A 27,346-nucleotide genomic window follows, 5' to 3' on the forward strand; every position below is an offset into this window, starting at 1 on the left:
CGGCCCAGTCCGCTTGCGCGGCTTCGGGTGCGAGCCAATAGCGAGGGGCGCCGGGAGCGAGGCTCGGGGGGCGGGGCTGAGCGCGGCCGCAGCCATTTTGGTGGAAGAGAAACAATAGGACGGAAGCGTCGCGGGACTGGGCTGTGGCCGCAGGTAACGCCCGCCCCGCCGCCCGGTGGCCCTGGCGCCCGGGGTTCGGGGAGGAGGCTGTCCCGATCCCCGGGGGCTCCCCGGGTCACCCGGGCGGCTCTCTGGCTGTCACTGGGAAGCGGGCCCCCGCTTCCGCGGAGTGAATGCCCGCTGTTCTCGGGGACGTGGAGTCCGTGGTCACTGCGGAGGCCGGGGTCCCCGAGGGGAGGGCGCTGCCGGCGCGCCTGGGGCTGGGCAGGGCCGAGCACCGAGCCCTTCCGTTGTTGAGCGGTCTCCCTGGGTCTCCGGTGGGCAGGCGCCGCCGAGGCCCCCGTCACCGAGGACGGACGGGGTCTCCGTCTTCGGATGAGGCTCGCCCGTGCCCTCAGGGCCTGTCTGTCTGTCTGTCTGTCGTCTGTCTGTCTGTCGTCTGTCTGTCTGTCTGTCAGTCAGTCACCTGGGCCCGCAGACGTGCAGCCATTTTGGGTATTGGACGTCAGTTGTGCCAGTCACCTTCGTCTCTGATGGGGGGCGGGGAGAGCTGCGCATCCAACCTGTCTTTTTTTCTGTCTTTTTTTTTTAAGACGTTAAAACTGATCAGAAGATGCCTTTTTTTTTTTTAATACTGATGTTTCTACCACGAGTGGGATATTTATTTCTCTCATATTTGATAGCAAGACCTCATCTGTCTTCCGCATCCTTCCTTTAACGTCTTGCTTCATTTTAGAATTTTTAATTTCTCTCAAATATCAGGAGAGCTGTACTAGTAGAAAAACGAGTGAAAAATGTAATAACTAGTGAGATGTATTACTAGCTCCTGCATGCCAAAGGAAATGGAGCTAGTCATCGCTCGTAAATATTTTGTTAGCAAAATTCATGTAGAGCAAGAACAAAATGATTTCGAATGGTTTTGAGAAAAAGTACTAAATGGATCTGGAGGTAGTGGGAGGAGGATAAGAGGGGCCCAGGGAGTGAATATGGTCAAAATGCATCATATACATGTTTAAAATGTCAGAGAATAAATATTTATCAAAAGACCCAAAAGGGAAAAAATACTGAAAAATTTTAAACATAAAAAATACATAAAACAGACAAAAAATGTTGCAGACTGAAGGACCATTTTTACAGCAGTTTTGTTGAGTGTTTAAAATGTTTGCTGTATGTGCATCCCCCACCCCATGACATTTTAAGAAAAGGAAGATGCTTATTTACTAAGTTGTCATGGAGAGTGTATAATTGCAAGGTTTTGTTTAAATTTCAGCCCCTGTCACAGATAGAAATATAAAATGAATACTTCTATTTGACATAAACAGACTATTTAATTGCCTCCTTTTTTTTGGAGATCAAATTGATTGAAATGTTGATTGTTACTCAGACTGGTTTCCGTGCATTCTGATTTTTTTTTTTTTAAGAGTAAAACTTAAGACCTTTTACAATTGTAGAAACCAGTTTATCATATGCAATAGACTTCTTTCGTGCTTTGGAGTTTCCTAGGAGACAGATTTTAATCTACACAACGAAATACCTGAATGTTGGAATGTGCCAGGGGGAGTAATTGCACACCGATGAAGCTTAGTTTCCTTTGCAGGGAGACTCAGAGCCTCTAAGCCCCAGAGATGTCCCTGGTATCTAGGCAACAAGGATGGGCTGATGGGCCTTCCTAGGCCAGCTTGTTAAGGTGAAAATTTTCCATTGTTGGCTCATAAAGACGGTGCACTGAGGAAGAATTTTCCCTTTAAGGGAAGGGTTGTTCTGTTTTTTGTGTTTGTTTGAGACAGGATGTGTAGCCCTGGCTGACCTGGAACTAACTCTGTAGATCAGGCTGGCCTTGAGCTCATAGATCTGTCTGCCCCTGCCTGTGTGTGCCAGGACTAGAGGCATTTGCCCCCACCTCGGACAATGGAAATTATTTTATGTCATGAGGTGATTATCTTACAAATTGACCACATTTTTGTATGGTAGAAAATAATCAGAAAATTACTTTATTATGATTATATTTTAAGCCATATTTTTATTTTTAAAATTATATTTTGTCTTTTTGTGTAATAAAAATAACAAATAGTGTTTGTTATGAAGCATATCATGTTAATAAGTAAATGTGCTTTTCCCAAAAATTAAGAATTCATCAAAAAGTTTTGAAGAAAAACATGATTTGCAGAGATAATGTGTTATGTGGCTTTAATTTGTCACCCATACCCAGCTTCCAACAGTTAACCAATTTCAGCTGGTTGTGGCTCACACCTGACCTATCACTGGAATGCTGAGCAGTAGGTTGCCACAAGTTCCAAGACTAGACTAGTCAGTTAGGCCTACATTGAGAAACCATTCTCAAAAATCAAAAACAAAAACTGCCCCAAACCAAAACTCAGGTAACCGATTCCTGGGTGTTGTATCCACACAGACCTCTTGCTGTTTTATTTACTTAACTGTTCATTTATTTGTTTTTTAAGAAGGCCTCACATAATAACTCAGGCTGGCCTAGAACTTACAGGACTCCTCTTGCCTTATTGTCTAGAAGTTTACATGAGCCTCTACAGTCAGCTAGCCTTGTTTCTTCCTTATGTAGCCTATCCTGGAACTCACTCTGTAGATCTGGCAGTCTGGCCTTGAACTCAGAGATCTGCCTCCCAAGTGCTAGGAGATCAGTTACGAGCCTGGCTACTGGCTACTGCTGCTGCTTTTTTTTTTTTTTTTTTTTTTTTTTTTTTTGGCATTTGGTGGTTTTGTCTGCATGTAATGTACACCAGAAGAGGGCATAAAATCTCATGGGATTACAGTTGCAGACTGTTGTGAGCTACTATGTGGGTGTCAGGAACTGAACTCAGGACCTCTGGAAGAGCAGCCAGTGTGCTTACCACTGAGCTGTCTCTCCAGCACCTTGCCTCACTTTAAAGGAGAAAAAGTAGAAGAAAACCTGATTGTGAAGGTACATATCCAGAATTGTCTTTGTTGTTTCTTGTTTTGCTTTGCTGAATGTTAGATCCAGGACCTTTTGATACCTTAGCTTCCAGAAATGTTATTTTATTTATACATATTTTAGTGTTTATTTCTGAAGACAAGAAGTTCCAAGTATGAGTGAATTCCAGCACTCAAAAAGCTGAGGCAGAAGGATTACAAATTCTAGGACAGCCTGTGCTACCATGCTTTAAAACAAGGGGGAGAAAAGCTAGCCATGTAATTACAGTACTGTTACTCTGCTTAAAAGCTTGTAATTCCTTCGTTTTTAAAGTTCTCATATTCATATACCCATCTGAGGTTTTTACTAGCATTCTGATGAGGTGGCTCCTTTTCCCCTGAAATAGGGTTTCTCTGTGTAAAAGTCCTGGCTGTCCTGGAACTCACATATTCACCTGCCTCTGGCTCCCAATGCTAGGGTTAAGGGTGTGCACCACTAAACCCCTGGAGACTGAGGTGGCTCTTAGTCTCTTCAATTTATATGTGCTTATTCTATTTTTCATGTGATTTGTTTATTGAAGCAGCTGTGTGATAGAGTTTTTGGCTTTTATTGATCATTCGTTGTGTTTGAAATCTTTTGGTTGTGATAAGTAGCTGGATTTGAAGTCACTTTTATTAATCCTCCCCATGAAAAAGCTGGGAAAGAACAACCAAGGTATACTGAGAAGTGAACTGTGTGCCCAGCAATGTTGCAGACCTGTAATCCCAGGGAGGATTGTAAATTCAGGCATAGCCTATGCAGTATAGGGAGACCTCCGTCTTTAAAACCTTTAGAAATCTATTATTATTTTATATGTGTATGGATGGGGGGGTATTTATGGAGGCCCGAGGACAACACTGGGATTGGTTCTCTTCCTTTCTGTTCACGTGGATTTCAAGGATCAAATTCAAGTTGCCAGACTTGTGCAGCAAGCACCTTTACCCACCTAGCCATCTCACCAGCTCCTGAGTTTTGTTCTTTTTGTCACCAATGTGAAACTTAGTTCAGGCTGAAATGGTAGGGAGGATTATATATCGGAAATCTAGTTTCTAGGTCAAAACAGGTAGTAAAAGGTGAATTACATTAGAGAAAGCCCTGCTTTGTTATTAAATGCTCGTCAAATGTAACTACCTCCAAAGTGATGCGCATCTACAAAAAATAAAAATGCTAACAGTTAGTTATCAGTACTATGCTGGACTCTCCGTGATACACGCTCCAGTCGTTTTCCGTTTTGTTCCTGCCAGATGTCTCCCCCTAAGTGTCTTTCTTTGGGCTGATGAATGCCAGGCTTCAGGTTTCTTGAAATTTTTGTGTCCGGGAGATTGCACTCCAGTGTCTGCTGTCTGAGCTGTGGGTAGTTGAGATCAGCCAGGGTTTCTTCTACCTGTTTTCTTCTTTCCATTTTAGGGATAGTTCCAGGACCTGGTACACGCTAGACAAGTGCGCTGACTCCAAGCTACATGCCTCCTCCCCTTTTAGCAAAGACTCTGGAAATTGCCCTGACTGGTTTTGAACTTGCTCTGTATCCTAGGTAGCCCTTGAGCTTGCTGTCCTCTTGCTTCAGCCTCCCAAGGAGCTGGGATTACATGGCTGTGCCATCAGGGCTATCTTTTTCTGTCTGCTCTCTGTCATGGAAGGTTTACAAAATTTTCTATTCACTTTTTGTTCTTGCTTTTTGTTTTTTAAGATTTATTTATTATGTATACAGTGTTCTGCCTGCATTTATCCCTGCAGTCGAGAAGAGATGTTTGGGAGCCACCATGTGGTTGCTGGGAATTGAACTCAGGACCTCTGGAAGAACAGGCAGTGCTCTTAACCCCTGAGCCATCCAGCCCGTTTTTTTTTGGTTTTTTTAAATACTTAGAATAGAAATTCACAGTTGATCAAATGAGAAAATATTTAGTGTTTTGTATCCACTAATCTTACCACTCATTTAAAAATGGCCTAAATAAGATGTAGTGACAACACCTCTATAATCTCAGCACTTGGGAGGCTGAGGCTGAAGGATTGCCTTGAGTTTAAAGCCAGCCTGTGTTATATATAACAACACTGTCTCAGAGACAAAGGTACAGGGAAAGGAAGAAAAAAAAAATTGTTGAATAAAGCTTGTGTTTTAATGGAATAAGATGTGTTACAGACCAGAAAGAACCACCCCTGGTCTGGTGATTGCATCTTCATTTCGTGGACAGGAATATATGCACTTAGTTCCGGGCTGGGTCTCACAAGGCAGGGGTTATAAGTGGACTCTTTCTCCTGCTGACCCTATGGTACTTATAGCCCCAGTGCCCTGGGCTATTTCACTGCCTTAAACCCCTCCATTCATACTAGCCCACAGTACCAGTCGTTGTCTTGAGCTTTGTATTTCTCCTCCAGCTGGGGCTGCTTTGGAGCCAACAGCCTTTCCAAACTCCAGTTGCACACACAAAAATGTGATGCCCTATGGGCTGCACGAACTCGTCTTGGCTCCATTGGGAAATGCAAAAATATTGCATCATCATTGCTTCTTTTATGAGAGTAATAGACTGGTGTTGTTTTGCAAGTATAAAATAAACATTAGATGACAATGTTTTCTCTAAGTGTCCTCCCTGCTTATCCTTAAAGGTTTGTTTTATGTTCATGAAGGTCCCCTGGAACTGGAGTTACAGTTGTGAGCTGCCATGTGGGTGCTGGGAATTGAACCCAGGTCCTCTGAAAGAACAACCAGTGCTTTTAACTGCTAAGCCATCTCTCCAGCCCTACATTCAAAGTTTTAATTTTTTAATTTTTTTTTGAAATAGGTTGCTAGAGACAATAGTTTTCCAACATAGCTCAACAAAGAACTTCTGTTTTTGGTTTTTTGAGACAGGGTGTCACCATAGTTGGCCTGCAACTCGCTATCCCAGGCAGGATGAATGTGGAAAGGTCTGCCTGCCGTGCACCACCACATCCAGCACATTGGTTTTTGGGATGGAGTCTCACTTAGGAGATCATCAGCCTTTGGAGTGCTGGGACTACAGCGTGTGACACTGCACCGCCTACCGCCTAAATGCTTCTCTGCCCCAGCCTTGAATCATCTTCACACAAAATACTTGTGCTAAGACTGCGGCAATGTTTACCTTAGATTAACCTAATTATAATTAGGAGTGCCTGTCTCCACTTTGGTGTCCATTTGTTTAGATGCGTTTTTAAACTTAGTGCCTGTGTGCCATGCCTTGGTACCATCTTTCCCTTTCCTAAGCAGGGAGTTATGCTGACTCTCACATGAGTAGGAGTGCTATTAGAACTCACAGTTTTATCTTAGGGGGGGATTTGCAGGTCAGCCTCTGTAACATTCTAGTGTGGGGCAGGGCCAACTCTTGAACTTGTCCACTTGCCCAGTGAGGGAAGGGCAGGGGGTGGATGTTCCGTACTCCACTCGAGTGTCTTTTTCGTGAGTTACCTCACAGGAAGAATACTAATAACTTACTAAATCACCTATTTTCACATTGTTGAAATTAGTTAAGTCTTACTAAACATTTTCTGCTTTCCCTCCCTCCTGTCCTTCCTTCCTTCCTTCTTCCTTCCTTCCTTCCTTCCTTCTTCCTTCCTTCCTTCCTTTCTGGATTTTGACTGCTGAGCTATCTCTCCAGCCCCATGAAAATTATTAACTTACTTGGTTTTTCTTTTTCTTCTTTTTTTAAAGATTTATTTATTTATTATAGTATACATTGTTGTGCCTGCATGCATGTCTGCACGCCAGAAGAGGACACCAGATCTCATTATAGATGGTTGTGAGCTATCAAACTCATGACCTGGAAGAGCAGCCTGTGCTCTTAACCACTGAGCCATCTCTCCAACCCCTTTTTTGGTTTTTCTTTTCTTTTTTTTTTTTTTTTCCAAGACAAGGTTTCTCTGTGGTTTTGGAGGCCGTCCTGGAACTAGCTTTTGTAGACCAGGCTGGTCTCGAACTCACAGAGAGATCCGCCTGCCTTTTCCTCCTGAGTGCTGGGATTAAAGGTGTGTGCCACCACCGCCTGGCTTCTTTTTTTGGTTTTTCAAGACAGGATTTTTCTGTGTAACCCTGGCTGTCCTGGAACTTGCTCTTTAGAACAGGCTGGCCTCCAACTCAGAATTGCCCGCCTCAGCCTCCAGAGTGCTAGGATTAAAGGCCACCATGTCCAGCTGTTTGCAGCTTTCTTACCATATGTCCATATCTGAATGTTGGGTCACCAATCCTGTTTCCTTTTCTCTTTGTAGGATTTGTGCAGGGCCTTCAGTAACTGAAGACCACTTTCCCAAGGCTCCATGCTTGAAAACATTGTTGCTTAGTTGGGGTGATACTTCTAAATTGAGAACTCTAAGCCCAGGGTAAAGGGTCCTGGGACATTTGGGAGTACGACCATGTTGGGTTCTATGGTCCTGATTATTGATTGGTATGACCAACAGGTCTGGGGCAAGTGAGGCCTAGGGAAGGAAGGGACAAGAATGAGACTGACTTCTCAGAGTGTTTTTGTCTGGAAGTAACATAAGCTCCTTGTGGCGAGAGAGAGGATATGAATGATGAATGCATAAGCACATGGGCACATGGGGTAGAGAGATGTCAAAAGTGGGAGTGCTCCCACTTTTGGTACTCACCCCTCATCCCTCTCTATTTGATTTTCCTTGACCAGGGCCCACTGCTCTCCTCACAAGGAGGGGACTATGGAGATCATCAGTTGAATTTGATTTCCTTGAAGTAAACTTTAAAGATGGTTTAACAGTATTCGTATTTGTGAAGTATAATTGGTAGGTGGTTCTTTATTAGGACATAGTGTTATGATTGGCACAGTCTTGGGGGTTTTCTCACAAGGCTGGCTCATTTTTTGCTGGTTTGATCCTGGAAGAATACTGACTATCCTTGGGCAGAGTGGGTAATAAAAACTGGACAATGAACCTGTAGTGTTTTGTGAAGCCTTGTCACCAAGGAGGTGGTGACTAGAAATGGAGAATTGCCTTTAAAGAGGGGTACCTGGGTCTGAGGATGTAACATAATGGTAGAATACACAGCAATTTTCAACACTCCACAAAAACTTTTCAGAGGGAGTAACTGGTTCTAAGACTGAAAAATTCATGGTGTAAACAACATATTTAACTATAAGAAAATCTGTTACTTTGATAAAGGGGCCATGTCGTTCCTCAATAATTTAGATATACTTGAGGGAGTGGTGTTTACAGTTTTAAAGGAAGTATTTGGTTTTGTTGGTTAAACAATTTGAGGCACTCACAATAACAAATACTTCCCCACAGTTGTGGAAGCCAGAAGTCAATTTTTAAAATTGAAATAAAGCTTTAATTCTTAATAATAATATTGTTGTTGTTACTGTTATTGCTTTTTGAGACAGGGTTTCTCTGTGTAGCCTGGCCATCCTAGAACTCACTCTGTAGACCAGGCTGGCCTTGAACAAAGAGATCCATCTGCTTCTGCCTCCCAAGTGCTGGGATTAAAGGTGTTCACCAGCTAGTTCTAGGATAGCCAATACTACACAAAGAAATTGTGTCTTGAAAAACCAAAAAACAACAGCAACAAGAAAACTGGACATTTGGGGCTGGAGTGATGGCCCAGTGGTTAAGAGCACTGGCCGCTTTTACACCCACATGGCAGCTAACAACTGCCTGTAACTTCCATTTCAGGGGATTCAACAACACCTTCACACAGACATACATGCAGACAGAAAAAAAAAAATGAATGTGCATGCAATTTTTTTTAAAGGTGTGCACCACCACTGTCTGGCTTTTAATATTGTTTATGGATTTTCGAGACAGGATTTCTCTGTGTAGCCCTGGCTGTCCTGGAACTCGATTTGTAGACCAGGCTGGCCTGGAACTCACAGAGATCTACCTGTCTCTGCCTCCGGAGTGCTGGGATTAAAGGCATGCGCCACCACTGACCCGCTATTTCTTATTTATTAAGGATTTTTTTTTATGTGTATTTGTGTTGGAGATGGGTCGGTGGTGCTTGAGGAGATCACAGCTGTCAGATGCTCTGGAGCTGGAGTTGTAGGCAGTTGTGAGCTGCCCAATGTGGCTGCTGGGAAGCAAACACAGGTCCTTTGCAAGAGCACTAGTATGTATTTTAACTGATGAACATTGCCTTAGCCTTTTTTTTTCCTTTTTTTTTTTTTTTTTTTGTTTGTTTGTTTACTAACTGGCCTTGCAGTCCTCTTGCCTCTCCTTGTGAGTGTGATATCACAGGTGTATAGAGGTTTTTAAATTGCGAAAAGTCTTAATTACAGCAGATTACTCTGATGACCATTATAGGTGTGCTGAAAAGCTCCTTCTTTTCCTTGGGGCCTTGTCTGTCATTCCAGACGTCTGGTCTGATGAAACAGAGAAATCGAGTGATTTGACTTTTGCTTCTTTTAGAGGACAGAAGCAGCTGAGGACTACTCTGTCCCTTACAGGTTTTAGAGTAGAATTTTCAGCTTTACTTGTGCCTTGGCAGTTGAGGGGAAGGATTTTGCATTGTGTGGCTTGGATGAAATCACCACTTCTTATTAGATCTAGAATAAGGGATGGGGGAGTGGCTTAGCTATTAAAGCACTTACTTTGTACGAACAAGGACATGCATTTGGTCCCCAACACACAATTGTAATCCCAGTGCTGGAGAGATGAAGACAGGAGGATCCCTGGAGCTTGATGCTGATACAGTCCAGCCCAATTCATCAGCTCCAGGATAAACAAAGAAATAAACTTGTATAGAATGGTTTTGATGTTGAAAAAATGAACATCCTGTGTTGGAGCCCAGAGATGAAGTCTGTGCAGGGCTTTTGTGGCCTGTCTCTGTTCCTACTGCTCTTGGAGGTTCATTTCTCTAAAGGGACCCTTAGAGCCACCAAGAAGCTATCACTCCTCTGATGTTAGAATGACCCTACTGTTACCAGCTGGGTCTTTGCTCTCTGGTACCTTCTGTTGTCTGTGATAAGTGCCTCATGTCCACACCTGTAAGGACAGTAACCAGTATCTCTCTTGAGAGTTGTAACAATGGAGAAGCCATGTAAACAGTAAGTGCTTGATTAGCAGGAATTCATGGTGGTTCAGGCCTATGATCTCAACACTCAGGAGATCAAAGCAGGAGGATGGTGATTTTAAGGCCAATCTGGGCTACATGAGATCCTGTTTCAAAGAAAGCAAAACCCCTAGGACCTCGTATTTCTGTTAAAGTCATGCCTTATTATTATTGAAAGTTGAGAATTTGGTTGTTTTTTCTTCTGACCATCTGTGTCTTACGTGCACCTTGGACTGTGTGTTGGTCCATAATCTTCACTTGTGAATGTGTGGGCCATTTCTCAGGATCTCCAACATGGAGTGAAGTTCTTAGGCCCAAAGTTGTGCTATAATGGTGTTGGTTTGTGGGTGGTTTAAAAACCTTCAAGAGCTGCCCAGCCATCATTGGTTTTTAAATCAGTTTTGGGAGTACTCCACTGTTTTCTCTCTTGGTGTTAAAAGTAACATGCTTAGAATTAATTGCAGAGTATTTTAAGGAGTTTGAAACATTTCACACATGTGGAGGTCAGAGGACAACTTAGGGGCACCGGTTCTTTGCACTATGTGGGTTCCAGGGAATTGAACCTACGTGGTCAGACTGGATTGCAAGCGCCTTTAACCACTACACCATCTTTTAAAAAGTTTTATGCGCATGGCTGTTTGCATGCATGTATGTCTTTGCACCATATGCATGTCTGATGCTCGAGGGAGCCAGAAGATGGTGTCAGTCCCTTGAGACTGGGGTTACAGACAGTTGTATGCTGACATGTGGGTGCTGGGAATCAAACCCAGGTTTTCTGGAAGAGCAGCCACTGCTCTCAACTGCTGAGCCATCTCTCCAGCCCCATTTCAACATTTGCAGTGCACAGTTCATTGTGTCATAAGCTAATACCTACCTATTATTCTGCCTCCCTCTCTTCCCCCTCCTCCTGGCTTCTGCCTTCTCTCTCTCTCTCTCTCTCTCTCTCTCTCTCTCTCTCTCTCTCTCTCTCTGTCTGTCTGTCTGTCTCTGTCTCTCTCTGTGTCTCTGTCTTGCTATGGAGCCCAGGCTGGTCACTCACCTCCAGGCTGACCACTGGCTTTAGATCTTCCTGCCTTCATTTTCTGAGAGTCACGGTTAGAAAGGTGTATGCCACTGCACTCTGCTAGCTAGTACTTTTTGTAAGTCTTTATAGTTTAAACAATAGAGATTATGTAGCTTTTTGTTTTGAGACCCCCCCCAAAAAAAAAAAAAAAAACAATTGTACTCACCTTATTGGTGTGGGTTTAGACAGAACACTCTGGGGGCCTTTTGCACCCTGGTGATCTGTGACAGTAGATATCCGTGACACAGTAGTGATTTGAGGTCTGTGGAGTGTCTATTCTATGTGGTGAAGTTTTTTTGTTTGTTTGTTCGTTTTGTATTTTGAAGTAAACCACGAGCCAAAAATTTCCGTGGCAGGGACTGGAGAGATGGCTCAGCATTTAAAGACCACTGCCTTTTCCACAGACCCAGGTTCAATTCCCAGCACCTACGTGGTGGCTCAGAACCCTCTGATGATTCTGGTTGCAGAAAATCCAACACCCTCTTGTGGCTTCTGTGCTTGCGTGCGCGAGCACACCCACCCACCCACCTCATATGTAAAATCAAACACATTTTTTAATGTGTTGCGTGTTGTACAAACATTTGATCACAGCACTTTGAGGCAGATGCAGGCAGATCTCTGAGTTCGAGACCAGCTTGTTCTGTATAGTGAGTGCTAGGCCAACCAAGGGTGTATAAGGAGACCCTGTCCCAACAAATAAATAAATAAACAAACAAATAAATAAATAAATAAATAAATATTAGTTCTTAGAGCTTGTTTTCTTGCAGAGGTGAAAAAAAAAGAGACAGACAATATTAAAAACATGGTGTTTCATGGTGATTAAGAAGAGAAAATAAAGCAGGGTGCATCGGTGAGTGTGACTGAGACAGTGTGGCACTTTAAATAAAGCGGCTCAGGAAGACCTCAGATCACGTGAGCCCACAGGCCGGCAACATAGTAGGACTGTGCTCACTTTTATTCATTCTCATTCTCAGTCTCTGTCTCTGTCTCTCTCTGTCTCTCTCTCTCTGTCTCTCTCTCTCTCTCTCTCTCTTCCTCAGATGTAACTGTGGAAATAGTGGGTAGGAAAATCAAAATATGTGACCCTTGCATAGTGATTTGTAAGTGGGATATGGTGGCATATATTTCTGATTTTGGCTAAGGTACTCTGGGGCCATTGTGAGTTTAGAGCTAGCCTGGGCAACATCTTGACAACACATCAATTTAAAAAAGAGAAAGGCGGGCAGGTGAAATGACTCAATGGTAAAGGTGCTTGCTGTTAGTCCTGACAACCTGAGTTCAGTCCCTGGAGCTCACCACTCAGTGGAAGGAGAAGAATGACCCCCAAAAGTGTCTGACCTCCACACACACCCTGAACTATGCCCACGTGCACACAATGAATGAATAGATAAATTAGTGAATTAATGTAATTTAAAAATTTCTCAAGAAAAAGGTTGAGGCTCAGAGAGATCCAGCCTGAACTGCAAGGCAAAATCCTGTCTGAAAAAGAAGGAAGGGAACAATTGAGGAAGGAGGAAAAGAAAAGAGATTGGACCAGGCATTATCCATATGACCATAGTCCTAGTACTTGGGAGATTGGGTTATGAGTTCAAAACCAAGCTAAACTATATAGTTAGGCTGTCTCAATAGAAATAGAGAAGAAGAAAAAGAAAAAAAAAACCTAGGAAAATGACTTAAGTTTGACCAAGATAGTAACCAGGCTGACCTTGGTATGTGACTGAAGATGCTCAAAGTGAGGTGATTTTAAGGCTATGATTTCATGAGTTCTTGGCATATTTATCCCAGTCCCATATTCTTCAAGCTACAATGTAAAACATTATCAACCCTGAAGGTTTCTGGGGCCTCACTCAACCCTGGCCTCTGCTTTAGCCTGTCCGTAACTCCTTACCTGCATTCTGTCTCTATGATTTGTGTAGCTTTGTGCTCCTACCAGCAGTGTAGGAGAGTTTCAGTGACTGACCCTGCTTGTGTAACTGCAGATTGTGTACCAGGTGTGCTAAGCAGATGTTCTGTGGTGCCCTCAGAGCCCATTGTGGAACTGTCAGTGGAAAGGGTTGTTTTGTGCCTGAGGCTGTAGTTCCTCACACAATCCCTGGTGATACCTGACCCTGGGGCTTTTCTTGAGGCAGAGTAAGTGCCTCCTGTGGATGCCGTGGTTGTATCATTAAGTAAATTCTGGACAGTGAGTGAGAGCCCAGGGGCTTTAGTCACAGCTGCAGCCCTGGGGAAACAAACAAACATTAAGGATATTACAGCACTGACTCAGCAGATCCTTAAACCGACAGTTAATTCATCTTGGGGTGGGCTGTGGGGAGCATTTCATATCCTGTTTGTTCTAGGATGGGTCATATTCTGCTTTTACTTGTAGTTTCATGGACAGCTGTGGGGCAGTGTGGAAATCTAAACCTGCTGCTGAGTCTGAAGCCAGGGTTTTGTAGGTCTTCCTGGTCTCTAGATTGCAAGAACTTCACAGCAACCATTGCTAATCCTGCACTCCTGAAAAAATGAGCCTTGGTCTTTGGATGTTTATAAATTATTAACAGACTGGGCACAGTGGCACATGCCTATAATCACATAGCATTTCAGAGTCTGAGGCAGGAAGATTGCTGAAAGTTTTAGGTTATATAGTAAGACTGCTTTATTAGGGAAACAAAACTAGTAACATCCTACTCAAACTGTGTATGGAGCAGAAGGCAGGTGCTTGGGTGCTTTTCTTTCTCTTGAAGTGTCTAGGGAGGAAATTGATGGGCTTTGTAATGCCTGGGAAAGTCCAAGGGTACTTAGAACTCCTTTCTCACTACTTCTAAATGGGAGACCTGTTGCACAGTGATGTCACCCTTAAATCATGTTGTAAAGTTAAAACACAGTCGAAGCAAAAGAATTGCAGAACATGGAGGTGGCAGTGTATGCCTTTAATCCCAGCACTTGGGAGGCAGAGGAAGGTCTGGTCTACAGAGTGTGTTCCAGGACAGCCAAGGCTACCCAGAGAAACCCTGTCTCAAAAATCGAGGGGGGGGGCATAAAAGAAAAGATCCCGAAGGGAGGAAGGGAACCAAGGACCAAGGATTAGTCTCTCCCCACTTTGCAACTGAGCGGCAAAGACTCGGGCTCCACTTTGCTACCGTCTAGTCTGTTTTCTAGTTCCACTTCACATTTGGGAGTTTTCTCTGTCATCAGACTTGGCTCAGGCAAGAGTGAGCCTTGTTTTTCCTACCTGTACCCAAGATGATGTTTCTCCTGGGAGCATCACTGCGTATGAACTTCAAGATGAATCTAGGCATGGTGGTGCATGCCTTTGATCCCAGCACTTGGGAAGCAGAGACAGGAGGATCTCTGTGAACTCAAGGCAGCCTAGTCTATAGAGCAAGTTGTAGGACAGGCAAAGCTATACCGTGAGACTCTGTCTTAAAAAAAAAAGAGAAGGGAGGGTGGCAAAGTCACCATATTATGTTTAGCAATTAATGCCTGCTTAGACCTAGGAAGGGTGGAGTCTTGTGGGGCCTTTTAGCCTCTGTCCACTCCATGGACCACACTGTACATAGATGCCTTGGAACCAATTGATATTTTTCATTAGAGAGCAATGAGAGATACCGCCTGCTTCTTAGTTGAATGTATTTAAGGAGTAGTATGCATTTTGTGTGTGTGTGTGTGTGTGTGTGTGTGTGTGTGTGTGTGTGTGTGTGTGTAACACATGGCACACATGTATGCATGTGTGTTTATATGGGTGCATATGTGTGTCCAGTGCATGTCAGTCTCAGGTGTTATTCTTCAGGAATTGTGCACCTTGCTTTTTCAAGGCAGGGCCTTTGGTCCTGGAACACACTGATAAAAGTTAGGCTGTCTGGCCAATGAGCCTCAAGAATCATCTTGTCTGTTTCCCCAGCAATGGGATTGCAAGCGTGATTCTCCAGGGAGGTTGTTTTTGTAGGTTGAGGGCTCTGGGGATTGTTCTCAAGTGCTCAGCTTGATTAAGTTACTACTCAAATCCACTGGGGCTTTCAAAACTGTGTCTCTTAGTGTGTGTGATGTGTATTTGTGTTGGCACAGATGTGACATTCAGAGAATAATTCTGGGGTGTATGTTCTCTCCTTCCACTAATACATGGCTTCTTGGGGCAAACTCAGGTCACTAGGCTTGTGTGTTGGGCTTCTGCAGCCAGTGTTGAGCCATCTCTTTTTTTGAAAAAAAAAAAAAAAGGTTTCAAGGGACTTGAAACTCTGTTTAGTTCAGACTGGGTCCTTCTGCCCCAGCCCCCCAACTTGTGGGTCCTGCCTGCTGCCTAGCGTTGCTCTTCGAGCAAAGGTAGTTGTTTTGTTTTTTGTTTTTCTCTGAGACAGGGTTTCTCTGGGTAGCTTTGGAGCCTGTCCTGGAACTCGCTCTGTAGACCAGGCTGGTCTTGAACTCAGAGAAATCCACCTGCCTCTGCCTCCCTAGTGCTGAGATTAAAGGCGTGTGCCTCCACCGCCTGGCACAAAGGTAGTTTTATATCTTGACAAAGACTTTGGATTTTGTCTCCAAGGACTGGGCACTGAGGAGCGTGTTGTACTCTGTTTAATAAGTATGGTCCCTGACCTGTGTGTTACTGGCAGGCTGACTGTGAGTCATTAGCTTTCCTTCAGTAGTCTCAGGATTTATTTTAGAGCCGGGCAGTAGGGGCACATGCCTTTAATCCCAGCATTCAGGAGGCAGAGGCAGGTGGATCTCTGAGTTCAAGGCCAACCAGAGCTAGTTCCAGGGCAGCCAGGGCTACACAGAGAAACCCAGTGTCAAAAAAGAAGAAGGAAGGAAGGAAGGAAGGAAGGAAGGAAGGAAGGAAGGAAGGAAGGAAGGAAAGGAAGAAAGGAAGGAAGGAAGGAAGAAGAGAGAAACCGAGAAAGAGCTTGAGTGCCAAGGCATAGCGGAACCCATCTTTGGTTGGAATGTTGGAACATACGCGTTCTTTCTATTCTTTGAGCCTGTAAACAGCTTGCCTCATGGGGAAGAGAACACTGACATAGGTTGACTTTGTTGTTGTAGCAGGCTCAAATTATCAGAATTTATGCCTTCTTACAGTGCCATTGCCTATGTGATTTTGGGACTTTTCTCAGGATATATGTCCTCCTGAGGGGTCTGTGGTGGTGACGAAAAGAAGGTAATTCCAGGTGAGAGATCAGGACCCTTGGACATGAACACCAACAAACAACAGCAGAAAGGGGAAAAACATTGATACCAACTTACATTACTGTGTAGAAAATACAAATTTTGGATGACAGAACACTCATGGGACAAGGTAATGTCCCCTGTGAATAGTAGAAATACTAGACCTGGGCAGGAGTACCTGAGACCTAAGGTCCTGGAGGCAGTTGTGTTGGGACACAACTCTAGACTGTTGGCAGCAGCAGCCTAGAGTTTACCTGGGAGCTGTGGCTCACTGTCTGGTCGGACAGCTCAGGGTGTTTCCTAACCTCTGCACATTAATCTGTAAGAGGGTAGTGTTTGTCTCATGTAAATACCATGAGGGTCAAGGAAGAAGTCCAATCGCAAGCCTGCGTCATAGTAGGTGCTTTACCTGGTGAAGAACAGTGGGCATATCTGCTGCAGGCTCTTCCTCTTTCCTCCATTTCCTGGGGAGTCCTGGAAACCAGAGGAGTTCTCCTTCAGTAAGGTGCCCAGCAGTCACTGAAAGGTGGTATAGTAGAGCCACGTGAGGATGCCTGTCTGTAAGTTACAGCTGGGAACAGAACCAGCTTGACCTGTCCTCAGTTAACTGAGTACACAGGCTGTGAGCCTGCTGATAGGATAGGGTCTGTGGCTGTGGGGGCCCAATCAGATCTAAGGACCCGGTTGTGTGGTGGATGAGAGAGACTTGACTGCCCCAGGAGCACAAGTTTAGTTTAAAGGTGTGCCTCATCTTTTGGTGATCAGGATAAAACTGATAAAAATAGTTGGTGACCTAGAACACTGTGTATCTTTTTAAATGGAGTTAGCCAGCTTCAATCAGTTGTTTTTAGATACAGAGGTTAATCATTAAAGCGGGTTCAGAGCTCCATTGCTAATAAGGTTAATGAGGCTTGGCTTTTGGCAAGGGGCAGTGTTTGTGGACAACCTGAAGAAGTAGATCTTATCAAACAATGCGTAAGTTGGTTTTCCCTGTATTTAAATCCATTTTATAAAAATATAATTAGCAGAGTAACTTAGGCACCATTTATCTTTAAGTGTGACAACCTTAATTAGAAAATGGTATGGTTGTATCTGAATACTGTGTTGAAAACGGTGCTTTTACGCCATCGTGGCTTTGTGTTTTGCCTGTTGTAGTGGGTTTCTAATGCTGTGGTGGCCGTATTTGGCGGTTTAGGGGCCCCTGGAGCCCCAGTCTTTGCCTGTCAGTATCTGCCCTGGCCCTACTCTCCCTGCCCCTCCCAATGTTTGTCTCTTCTGGAAGGAGGCGGGGCGGGGGTAGGCAGTGTGGGCGGAGCCCTGGGTGAGCTCAGGCTGTTTGTCTTCCTGCTGAGAAGGCAAAGGACTGACTGAAAGGCGGTTCCCAGGCTACTTCCAAACCTCATGTCATTGTATTTGCTTCCGCCAGTGTCCTGGCCTGTACAAACCTAGGAGCAGAGAGCAAACAGACAGACGTAAGGACAGACAGTAAACGGAGGACGCGCTGGCCGCTGGACACCGCTGCCTCCCCTTTCTCCCTGCTGCCTGTGTCCGGAGGATGAGCCCTGCCTTCAGGACCATGGATGTGGAGCCCCGCACCAAGGGCGTCCTCCTGGAGCCCTTTGTCCATCAGGTTGGGGGGCATTCATGCGTTCTCCGATTCAACGAGACAACCCTGTGCAAGCCCCTGGTACCGAGGGAGCATCAGTTCTACGAGACCCTCCCAGCTGAGATGCGCAAATTCACTCCCCAATACAAAGGTGAGCCCCCAGCTGCTAGAGGGGTCGCCAGGCTGGTCAGATGTAAAGGACTGTGGCCCTGGAAGGCCCTGGCAGCAGTCCTGGGAGCCCTCCCCCTCTCCCTCCCTCCCTCCCCCTTTCCCTCCCTCCCATTCACCCTTTTGTTTTCCCTCCTCCTCCTCTTGGCCCTCAGCCCGGCACCTCACACCCTCAGTTTTCAAGCCTTGGTAAGATTGCCCAATTGTTTTGTTTTCTGGATTTACTTTGAGTTTATTTTTGTTGGAAGTATAGTTATTTTTATGTTCAGGTGTCTCTTGCTCAAGGTAACCCATAGTCCCCATGTGGGGACAGTTCTGGAAGACTTTAGGAGGATTTTACCCAGAATTCTTGCTGCCTGCTTTTTGTCCTCCAGGAAACCAGAAGCCCTGGTGATTAGGTAGGCTGGGAGCAGGGTTGAGTCAGATGGAATGCAAGAGTGGGAGGATTGTGCTGATTAGCTCAAGTCCTTGGCTATTACAGAATGTCCCCAGAATTGCTGTGTGAAGGCAACCCTTTGATTCACATGTAGCGACTTTTTCCTCTCTTTTTGTAATGATACACTTCAAGGGAACATCAGCCACCAGCATGGTGTGGTCTTTCCTGGGGAGGAGGGGACCTTTTGTAAGTGAGAAGAAATCTTAAGAAATTATGATTTTACCAGGTGTAAAAAAGACTAGAACAACTTAGATTTTCCTGGGACAATTAAGACACTGTTCTTTAAAGACAGGATGGACTGGGTTACCTCTCTATTTGGAAATGCATGTGGTGGGACTGGGGGAGTTGGGGACCCTCACTTGGTCCTTTTCTGTTATTTTTTCCAGGACAAAGCCAAAGTTCCCTTGTTAGCTGGCCACCCCTGCCCCGTTTTTATCCCCTTGGTCCTTCCTTATGCCCACAGGGAAGTGTGGTCCCCTGACACCCCTCTCCCGCTCCTCTGCGCCCAGAGCTGGGGGCCACCTCAGAAGTGAGCACGCATTTCCCTGCAGCAAGCAAGCGGGCGGGCAGCAAGGACTGAGCAGATTGAGTGATCGTGGGGCAGAGAGGCCTAGGAGGAAAGGTGTTCAGCCAGTCGGCTGTAAGGCGCTCGTCGGCACCGCTGAAATGCTCCCACCTGGCAGCCCCTTCCTCAGAGACTGTCTAATTACACATGGCAGGTCCTAGAGACTCAAGGGGAGAGCTGCTTTCAAGGCTACCATGTGTCTGTGTCCCTGCCCCTCATCTGCTGGTGTTCATTTTGTTCTTTTGTGACACAAAACTACAAAAACCAATAAAAGCATAACTGAGGACAGATGGCTTGGCTCAGCCACCCATGTAGGGTGCTGTAGAAGCTTTGGCCAGGGTGTCTGTGCTGTGTGGTTTGTTTGCTGCTTTGCTTTGCTTCCCCAGTCCTCCCTCACCTCAGTGCGTTCACCTGAAGGCACACACACCTGTGTTCCCCTCATTCGGGCTCAGCTTTAAAGCAAGCCTCCAGGCCGTCGGAGTTTCTGTTTAGGGCGTAAAAATTCTTATAAGCTATATAGAGTAATGTTTTTGTGTCTCTCTCAGTATTAGAAGAGTTACATAAAAATTAATAAACATTTTCAATGATGGAAAAGTGTGTCTTGTAGTTCTTTGGCCCTTGCCTTCCCTTGTTGAGTGCACTAGAGAGGAAGCCTCTCTCTTGGCCATGTTTGCTCCCTAATTGCTTGTCTTGTATGGTGTCACTTTTTTCTAGCTGTTTTGATATTTGTTAGGTTTGCAGATGAGTTTGGGGCCTCTGGCAACATAGAGACTAAGGAACAGGGTAAGAAACAAAACAAATGTTACAATCATGTTATCTAGAATGCTTTTTTCTGTGGAATTAAAAGTTCCTTCTGCTCCTCACCCCCCTTTCAGGTGTGGTGTCGGTGCGCTTTGAAGAAGATGAAGACAGGAACTTGTGTTTAATAGCATATCCATTAAAGGGGGACCATGGAACTGTGGACATTGTAGACAATTCAGACTGTGAACCAAAAAGTAAGCTGCTAAGATGGACAAACAAAAAACATCTTGTCCTAGAAACAGAAAAGAGTCCTAAGGATTGGGTTCGTCAGCACCGGAAAGAGGAGAAGATGAAGAGGTGGGTAAAAACTGAGAGGAGAGTCTTGTGCTTTGTGGGAGAGAAAGTACTGCGGGCTTGGTTATAGTCTGGTTCCCTGAAGCCAGGAACTCATAGTGGGCCTGTAGGTGACTCGCTGCTGGTTCCACGTGTCTGCTGTCTCTAATTGGCTCTGGGTCAGAGCGTGCCATTTTGCATAAACAGCTGAAGTGGCACCTATAAAAGATATTGACTCATTCCTTCCACAGTTTCTTCCTGCCTGGCCACAGGCAGATTGGAGCCATTCCTTTACCTCAGGGTGCTTGCTAATAGTGGGGGACAAAAGGATCCATTAGCCTCTGCAAAGTGAGGGCCCATGTGGGCAGGACCTTATAAGTCCCACAGGTTGGCAGAACTTATAAAAGTATAAAATAAAAATGTAAAGTGTGTGTAATGTGGTTAAGTAGGTTAACTGATTCCAGTGCAGTTTCACTTCACTTTGCCCGGGTCTTTGGAGTTAGGAGACCCAATGTACTAGAGGCCAAGAATCTTATTGCCTGAAAGGAGGAATGAAGACTTCTGTCTCATAAGTTGGGGAGAAAAGGCCATTGTTATGTCTTGCTATAGAAAGTAGCAACTTTCTACAAGTAGATACATGATAAAATGCACCCACCTAAATATTTAATGAGTTTGGGTAGATTATGTATATTGTAACAACATCAAATATCCATCACTCTAGAAAACTGCTTCATTCTTTCATATTTAATTTTGATGATACATTATGATTCATTGAATCCTTATTTCTTTATAGTCATAAATTAGAAGAAGAATTTGAGTGGCTAAAGAAATCTGAAGTCTTATACTACAGTGTAGAAAAAAAGGGAAATATAAGTTCCCAGCTTAAACACTATAACCCTTGGAGCATGAAATGTCATCAACAACAGTTACAGAGAATGAAGGAGAACGCAAAGCATCGAAACCAGTACAGTATCCTTTGCCATAAGGCATTTCTACCTTGGGGGAGATGAAGAGGGGCAGCAAGGAGGGCTGGAAGAGAGAACCTGGGTAGTTGGTTGGTTTATGAGAGCAGGGTCTCTGTGTAGCCCAGCTGGACTAGAAGACTATTCTGATTACTGGGATTACAGGTGCCTGCCACTACACCTGCCTGAAGTGTTCTGCAGTGGGTGTGGTGTGTGTGCTCTCACATATGCACCACAGCGTATGTGAGGTCAGATGACAACTTGGAGGAGTGAGTTCTCTCCTTCCACCAAGTAGGTTCCAAAGATTGAACTCACTGAGCCACCTAACAGGCCTTGTTTTGTTTTATATTAGCTATGGTTAATTTCCACTGGGTGACTGTCACCTCTCTTAGGACTAGAACCTGATCTCAGAATAGCTGGTCTCTGAGAGCTTCATGAGGAAGCTGTCTTGTACCAGATGGGCTTTAGCCTGGGTGGCCAAGAGGCTGTTCCCTGGTTTCAGACTCCTGGACCAGTTGAGAGGAATGATGGGCCAGTATTTCAGTCCTGGTTTACCAGTCCGCCATTCAGAGCTGTACACAGAGTACCAGGACCCTCTTTTTCTTTCCATTCCACTGTCATTCACTGGCCCCAAATCTGTTTGTTTCAGTTCTGAGAATCCAGCCCAGGGTTGGATTTGGCCAGGGCTGAGGGCACACACAGGTCAGAGAACCATTTACAGGAGTCTGTTCTTTTCCTTCATGCAGGGTAACCCTGAACCACCTCTCTGCCCACCCCCAGGCTCTTTTTGGTTTTATTTTGTTTTTTGTTTTTGTTTTTTAATCTTACGGGTTGAAATCCCTGAGAATTATTTTAACCTTTACTAGGATAAAGAATGTTAGGAATTGAATTCCTAAGGTCGAGTCACTCAGAATTTGATCATCTCCTGTCATGATCACCTGCATTTACCCAGTGCCCCACAACTGACATTTTCATTACATCATTTCCCCCTTCCCTTTTCTCCCTCCAAACCTTCCCATATACTCCTTCTTGCTCTCTTTTAAATTCATGGCCTGTTTTTTTCATTAATTATTGGAGTGTGTGTGTGTGTGTGTGTGTGTGTGTGTGTGTGTGTGTGTGTGTGTGTGTGTGTGTGTGTGTGTTTCTAAATATAACCTTCTGAGTCTGTATAATTTTACTTGTATGTGTGTTTTCAGGGCTGACCATCTGGTATTGGATAACCAATTGCTGTGCTCTTCCCTGGGGAAGAGTGTTTCTCCCACTCTCAGCATCCCTGAGTTGCCTGTAGTTCTTTGTGTGTAGCATTGGTGCCTTGTGGGCGTTATCTTATCCACTTTAACATGTTCATTGTTGTCATTGTTCAGCTCATGTTTGGCAGTTGTGTTGGTGAAACTTTTTGGGTGTGGCTTCTGACATTCCTGGGAGACACAACCTCACATTGAATTCCCTAATCTTATGCTCTCTCTGCCCCCTCTTCTGCAATGTTCCCTGAGACTTAGGGGCAGGAGTTGTTTTGTAAATGTATCTGTTGGGACTGGGCTCCACAACTCTGCATTTGACTGGTTTTAGTTTTCAAAGAGAATCTTCCTTGATGAGTAAGGGCTACAGTTATCAGGCTAGGCTCTGACTTTTTCTTTTTGGGTACAGGGCCTTGTGCAGGCTAAACAAACCTCCTTAACACTGAGCTAATTTAGGTCACCTACCCTTGTTTAAATAGTTTTGGTTTTGCTCTAAATTTAATTCTGAAGCAAGTCTTACATCATTTTATCTGCTTATACCTTATCATGTATTCACAAAAGGTAAAAATATTTTGGCACGAGGACCAGTTTAATTTCCAGCATCCATGAAACAACAGCTGGACACACTTGTGATTCCAGCAGTGGGAGGGAGAGACAGGAGGCTCCTTGGAGCTCATTAGCCAGCCACTCTAGCTGAATCATTAAGTACTCTGTCTCAAAAGAAAAACATTGTGAAAAGTGATTGGGGAAGACAAGTGTCAACCTCAGTTCTCTATACATGTGTACACATGTATGAACATCAATCAACAAAACATTTTTTAGGATAAGATTTTTTTTTTTTTTTCTGAGACAGGATTTCTCTGTGGCTTTTGGAGGCTGGCCTGGAACTAGCTCTTGTAGACCAGACTGGTCTCGAACTAACAGAGATCCACCTGCCTCTGCCTCCCCAGTGCTGGGATTAAAGGTGTGCGCCACCACCTTCCGGCAAGATAAGATATTTTGAAACAATACCATTTTACTTCTCAAAAATAGACAGTAATTCCTTTTTATAAAATACCTATTTCACTGGATGTAGTGGTTCATCCTTTAATCCCAGCACTCGAGGTAGTGGGCACTGAGGCAGGTGGATCTCTTGAGTTTGAGGCCAGCCTGCTTTACAGAGTGAGTTCCAGGACAGCCAGGTCAACATAGAGAAACCCTGTTTCAAAAAACAAACAACAAAGAAAATACCTATTTCATATTCTTATTTTCCTAGTTATCTCAGTAAATGTGTTTTTATCGTTGGTCTGTTTGAGGGAAGATCCATATAAAATTCATGTGTAGTGTTGAAGAAGTGTTTGAGACTTCTAAAATACTACTCTCTCTCTCTCTCTCTCTCTCTCTCTCTCTTTTTTTTTTTTTTTTTTTTTGGTCTTTGAGATTTCTTGTCAGAACAAATAAGTAAGGATCAGCACAAGGGAGATGTTTCTGTGGTTATAGATAGGGCTTGCTCTGCAAGCATGAAAACCAGAGTTTGCTTCCTAATACCCACAGAAAATCTGAGTGTGACTGCTCAGGTCTGTAACCCCATTGATGGAGGGCAGAGATAGGGAGACAGCTGGAACTTGCTGGCCAGCTGGTCTAGCCAGTTGGTGAGCTCCAGGTTCAAGAAGGTTTGGGAAGTGATAAAGCAAGGTACCTGATGTCTGGATTTCTTTTGCATGCATGTGCACATTAGAAAGAACATGGAGTTGTTTCCCATGATCTGGATTTTACTTAGTACATCCCTTTGGTGTCTTGCACTCACCACCTTCTCCTCTCTTTCCAGTTAAGTTGATAATTGGATCTAAAGATTTGATCAGATACAGGTTCAGTTCTTTGGGGGGTTAAGCAAGAATCCTATTGTCCATTGGGAAACATGGTGTTTAGCTTTATTTTTCAGTCCTCATTATTTTAGAGCCCCCTTTTTCATTACATGATTTCCCGATTTTGTCATTGGCTGGAATTTCACAAAGAATAATCTTGAGGTGCAGTTGGAAGGAGACTAAATTTTCTTTTTCCTTTATTTACCAGATGTTTGGAATAATGAATAAGTGAGTCCTAACCCTCCCAAGGCAGCCATCATAGTGTGGTTTTAGCATCGTCTTGAATGCATGAGTTAAGCATATTGGATGTATTTTTGTCAGTTGAAGGATGTTTTAGGCTTTGTTTGTGGTATTGGGGATCAAACCCAGGGCCTTGTGAATTGTAGGCAAGCGCTCTCTCACTGAGTCAGCTCTCCAAGCCTTACAACTGTCCCAAGTCTTTAGTTGTTGTCTTCCTTTCTGATTTGGAGAAGATAGTCTAGGAGATGTATGTAGTTCCTGTCCCAGGTGTTAACTTAAACCCTTTTTTGTTTGTTTTGAGACAGGGTTTCTCTGTGTATCCCTGGCTGTCCTGGAACTCACTCTCTAGACCATGGTGGCTGGTCTCAATCACTGAGATCCGCCTGCCTCTGCCTCCTGAGTGCTGGGATTAAAGGTGTGTACCCCTACTGCCTAACACTAAAACTTTTTTTTTTTTTTTTTTTTTTTTTTAAAGCAGAAGTCAGTAAAGGACTAAATAGTGAATATTTCAGGTTTCCTAGGCCATACACTCTATTGTCACAACTCTGCCACTGTAGCACAGCATCCATAGATGTTAGTATAAATGAATTAGGGTGGCTGTGTTCTAATAAAACTTGAAAGCTACTGTAATCAAATCTTTTCTTTTACAGATACTTTTGTGTGTGATGTATGTGTACTTGTTTGATGGGAGGGTAAGCACATGCCATGGCATGCATTTGGGGATTGAAGAACAGCCTCACATGTCCTCACCTTCTACCTTATTTGAGGCAGTGTCTCGTTGGCACTTCTCTGTGTACTTCTCCAGCTTATCCAGTCCTAGAACTCCCAGGAAATTGTTGTCATTGCCTCACATCCCACCTTAAGAATGGTGGATTATAGACGTATGCAACCATATCCAGGTTTCAGGTAGATTCTGGGGATCCAAACATAGGTCATCATGGTTACATAACATGGGAGCCTTTTCCCCAGCCCTGACCATCTCTTTCCTAGGCCATAACATGTTGTATATTTTGATATTTTTGATAAAGTATTATATATTTTGCATTAAAATATAAAAACCTGAACTAGAAAGATTAAGTTCAGTGATTAAGAGCTCACACTGCTATTGGAGACCACTAATCCAGTTCCCAGCATCAAACTCTAGTGGCTCATACCTACCTGTAACTGCAGCTCTGGGAATGTGAATCAGCTACCCTCTTAGTGTGTTCTCACATGCCAGTACAGACACCCAGCGATGCACAGACTTAGTATATGTGTCTCTGGCTGGGAGCCCTATGCCTGTGTTGAGGGTGGACACTGCCTATTGTTATCTATGCTAGTTCCCCGACAGATCAAGGGTACTTCTGAGACCTCTCCTGAGATTTGAGCTCCCTTTGTGGAAGACAGCACAGCTATGGAGTGTCCTGTGGGCTTAGGCTTCTTTAGTCATTATGTGCAAATACTTCCTTTTGGGGTATTGTCCTTAACCACTCAGAATTTATCTTGCTGGAGAACCTGACTTCCCGCTATGAGGTGCCTTGTGTCCTGGACCTCAAGATGGGCACACGTCAGCATGGTGATGATGCTTCGGAGGAGAAAGCAGCCAACCAGATCCGAAAATGTCAGCAGAGCACATCTGCAGTCATTGGTGTGCGTGTGTGTGGCATGCAGGTGAGGAGAGTACTCATATTAAACAAAAACTAAGAGGGTATCCAATGGCTATCACTTCACCGTGGCATAAAACTCTGAAATGCTCTGGAGAGTTCAAATTTGGGTTATTTGTCCTTTGGAAAGTTAAAACTCCTCCCACTCAGTTTCTCCTACTTTCCCTTAATAAATACATTCAGTCTGGTTTATTTAAAACAACAACAAACAGACTGAGTAGGGTACATCTCAGTTGGTAGAGTGTGCATCACACACACACACACACACACACACACACACACACACACACCACAGTGTATTTTTTTAAATCCAGGTTTGGCCTTTCCTGAGACTATTGCTCTCTGGTTAAAAAAGAAAGCATATATGCCTAGTTGAGCCCTCTGAGGCTAGTATGGCAGACTAAGTCCATATGTATGTGTCCATATACTAGGATGCAATGTTAAGCCACCTCTGTTGATATAGTTGCAGAATAGGGGCACCTATTGAATACAGTGACTGGACCTAGGTGATGGGGCATATTCTGGGTAGGTGCTGATCAAAGACATGAGCTTCTGTGTGACCCTTGCACTAAGTTACAAGACCCCATCAGCCAGTCACATGGCCCTCTTGCATTCAGTGTGGATGTCTTGAAATGCCTTTTGACCCTGACTTGCTGGTCTCTCCCACAGGTGTACCAGGCAGGTACTGGGCAGCTCATGTTCATGAACAAGTACCATGGGCGGAAGCTTTCGGTGCAGGGCTTCAAGGAGGCTCTTTTCCAGTTTTTTCACAATGGGCGGTACCTGCGCCGTGAGCTCCTGGGCCCTGTGCTCAAGAAGTTAACTGAGCTCAAGGCAGTGTTGGAGCGACAGGAATCCTACCGCTTCTATTCAAGTTCCCTGCTGGTCATTTATGATGGCAAGGAATGGCCAGAAGTGACCCTGGACTCAGATGCTGAGGACTTAGAAGACCTCTCCGAGGAGTCGGCTGATGAGTCTGCTGGTGCCTATGCCTACAAACCCATTGGTGCCAGCTCAGTGGACGTGCGCATGATCGACTTTGCACACACCACCTGCAGGCTGTATGGCGAGGACAGTGTGGTGCATGAGGGCCAGGATGCTGGCTATATCTTTGGGCTCCAGAGCCTGATAGACATTGTAACAGAGATAAGTGAGGAGAGTGGGGAGTGAGCTTGCTGACTACTCTAGTACCTGAGAGACTCTCTGTGTCCCCCCCACAGCTGTGCTGCCGGGGAGGAGGCCAGTATGGCCAGGTGGTGGCCCCTGCAGCCTGGAGCTGATAGACAGTGGCCTCTGTGACC

General features: G+C 44.5%; 1 protein-coding gene across 2 annotated transcripts; it reads left to right on the forward strand.

Annotated features, from left to right (window-relative positions):
* Nucleotides 1–27,340, forward strand: Ip6k2 (inositol hexakisphosphate kinase 2). 2 transcript variants are annotated; one of them, XM_027414596.2, is made up of 7 exons: nt 1–153; nt 17,696–18,026; nt 19,759–19,827; nt 19,920–20,142; nt 20,912–21,087; nt 25,877–26,052; nt 26,715–27,340. In XM_027414596.2, the coding sequence occupies exons 2-7, from the start codon at nt 17,825–17,827 to the stop codon at nt 27,213–27,215; spliced, it is 1,347 nt and encodes a 448-aa protein (XP_027270397.1). In that variant the 5' UTR covers nt 1–153; nt 17,696–17,824; the 3' UTR covers nt 27,216–27,340. The 2 variants fall into 2 exon arrangements, with proteins under 2 accessions (XP_027270397.1, XP_027270398.1); XM_027414597.2 differs by lacking the exon at nt 19,759–19,827.
* Nucleotides 27,341–27,346: the final 6 nt, after the last annotated feature.

Source organism: Cricetulus griseus, chromosome 4 (genome assembly GCF_003668045.3).
Source record: "Cricetulus griseus strain 17A/GY chromosome 4, alternate assembly CriGri-PICRH-1.0, whole genome shotgun sequence".
Taxonomy (NCBI): Eukaryota; Metazoa; Chordata; class Mammalia; order Rodentia; family Cricetidae; genus Cricetulus; species Cricetulus griseus.

Excerpts from the sequence above, each read along its gene's own strand:
- Ip6k2 (XM_027414596.2), top strand. The coding sequence starts at position 17,825 with ATGAGCCCTGCCTTCAGGACCATGGATGTGGAGCCCCGCACCAAGGGC. Across the intron at positions 18,027-19,758 it reads ATTCACTCCCCAATACAAAG|CTGTTTTGATATTTGTTAGG; the intron begins GTGAGCCCCCAG and ends ACTTTTTTCTAG. Across the intron at positions 19,828-19,919 it reads CATAGAGACTAAGGAACAGG|GTGTGGTGTCGGTGCGCTTT; the intron begins GTAAGAAACAAA and ends CCCCCCTTTCAG.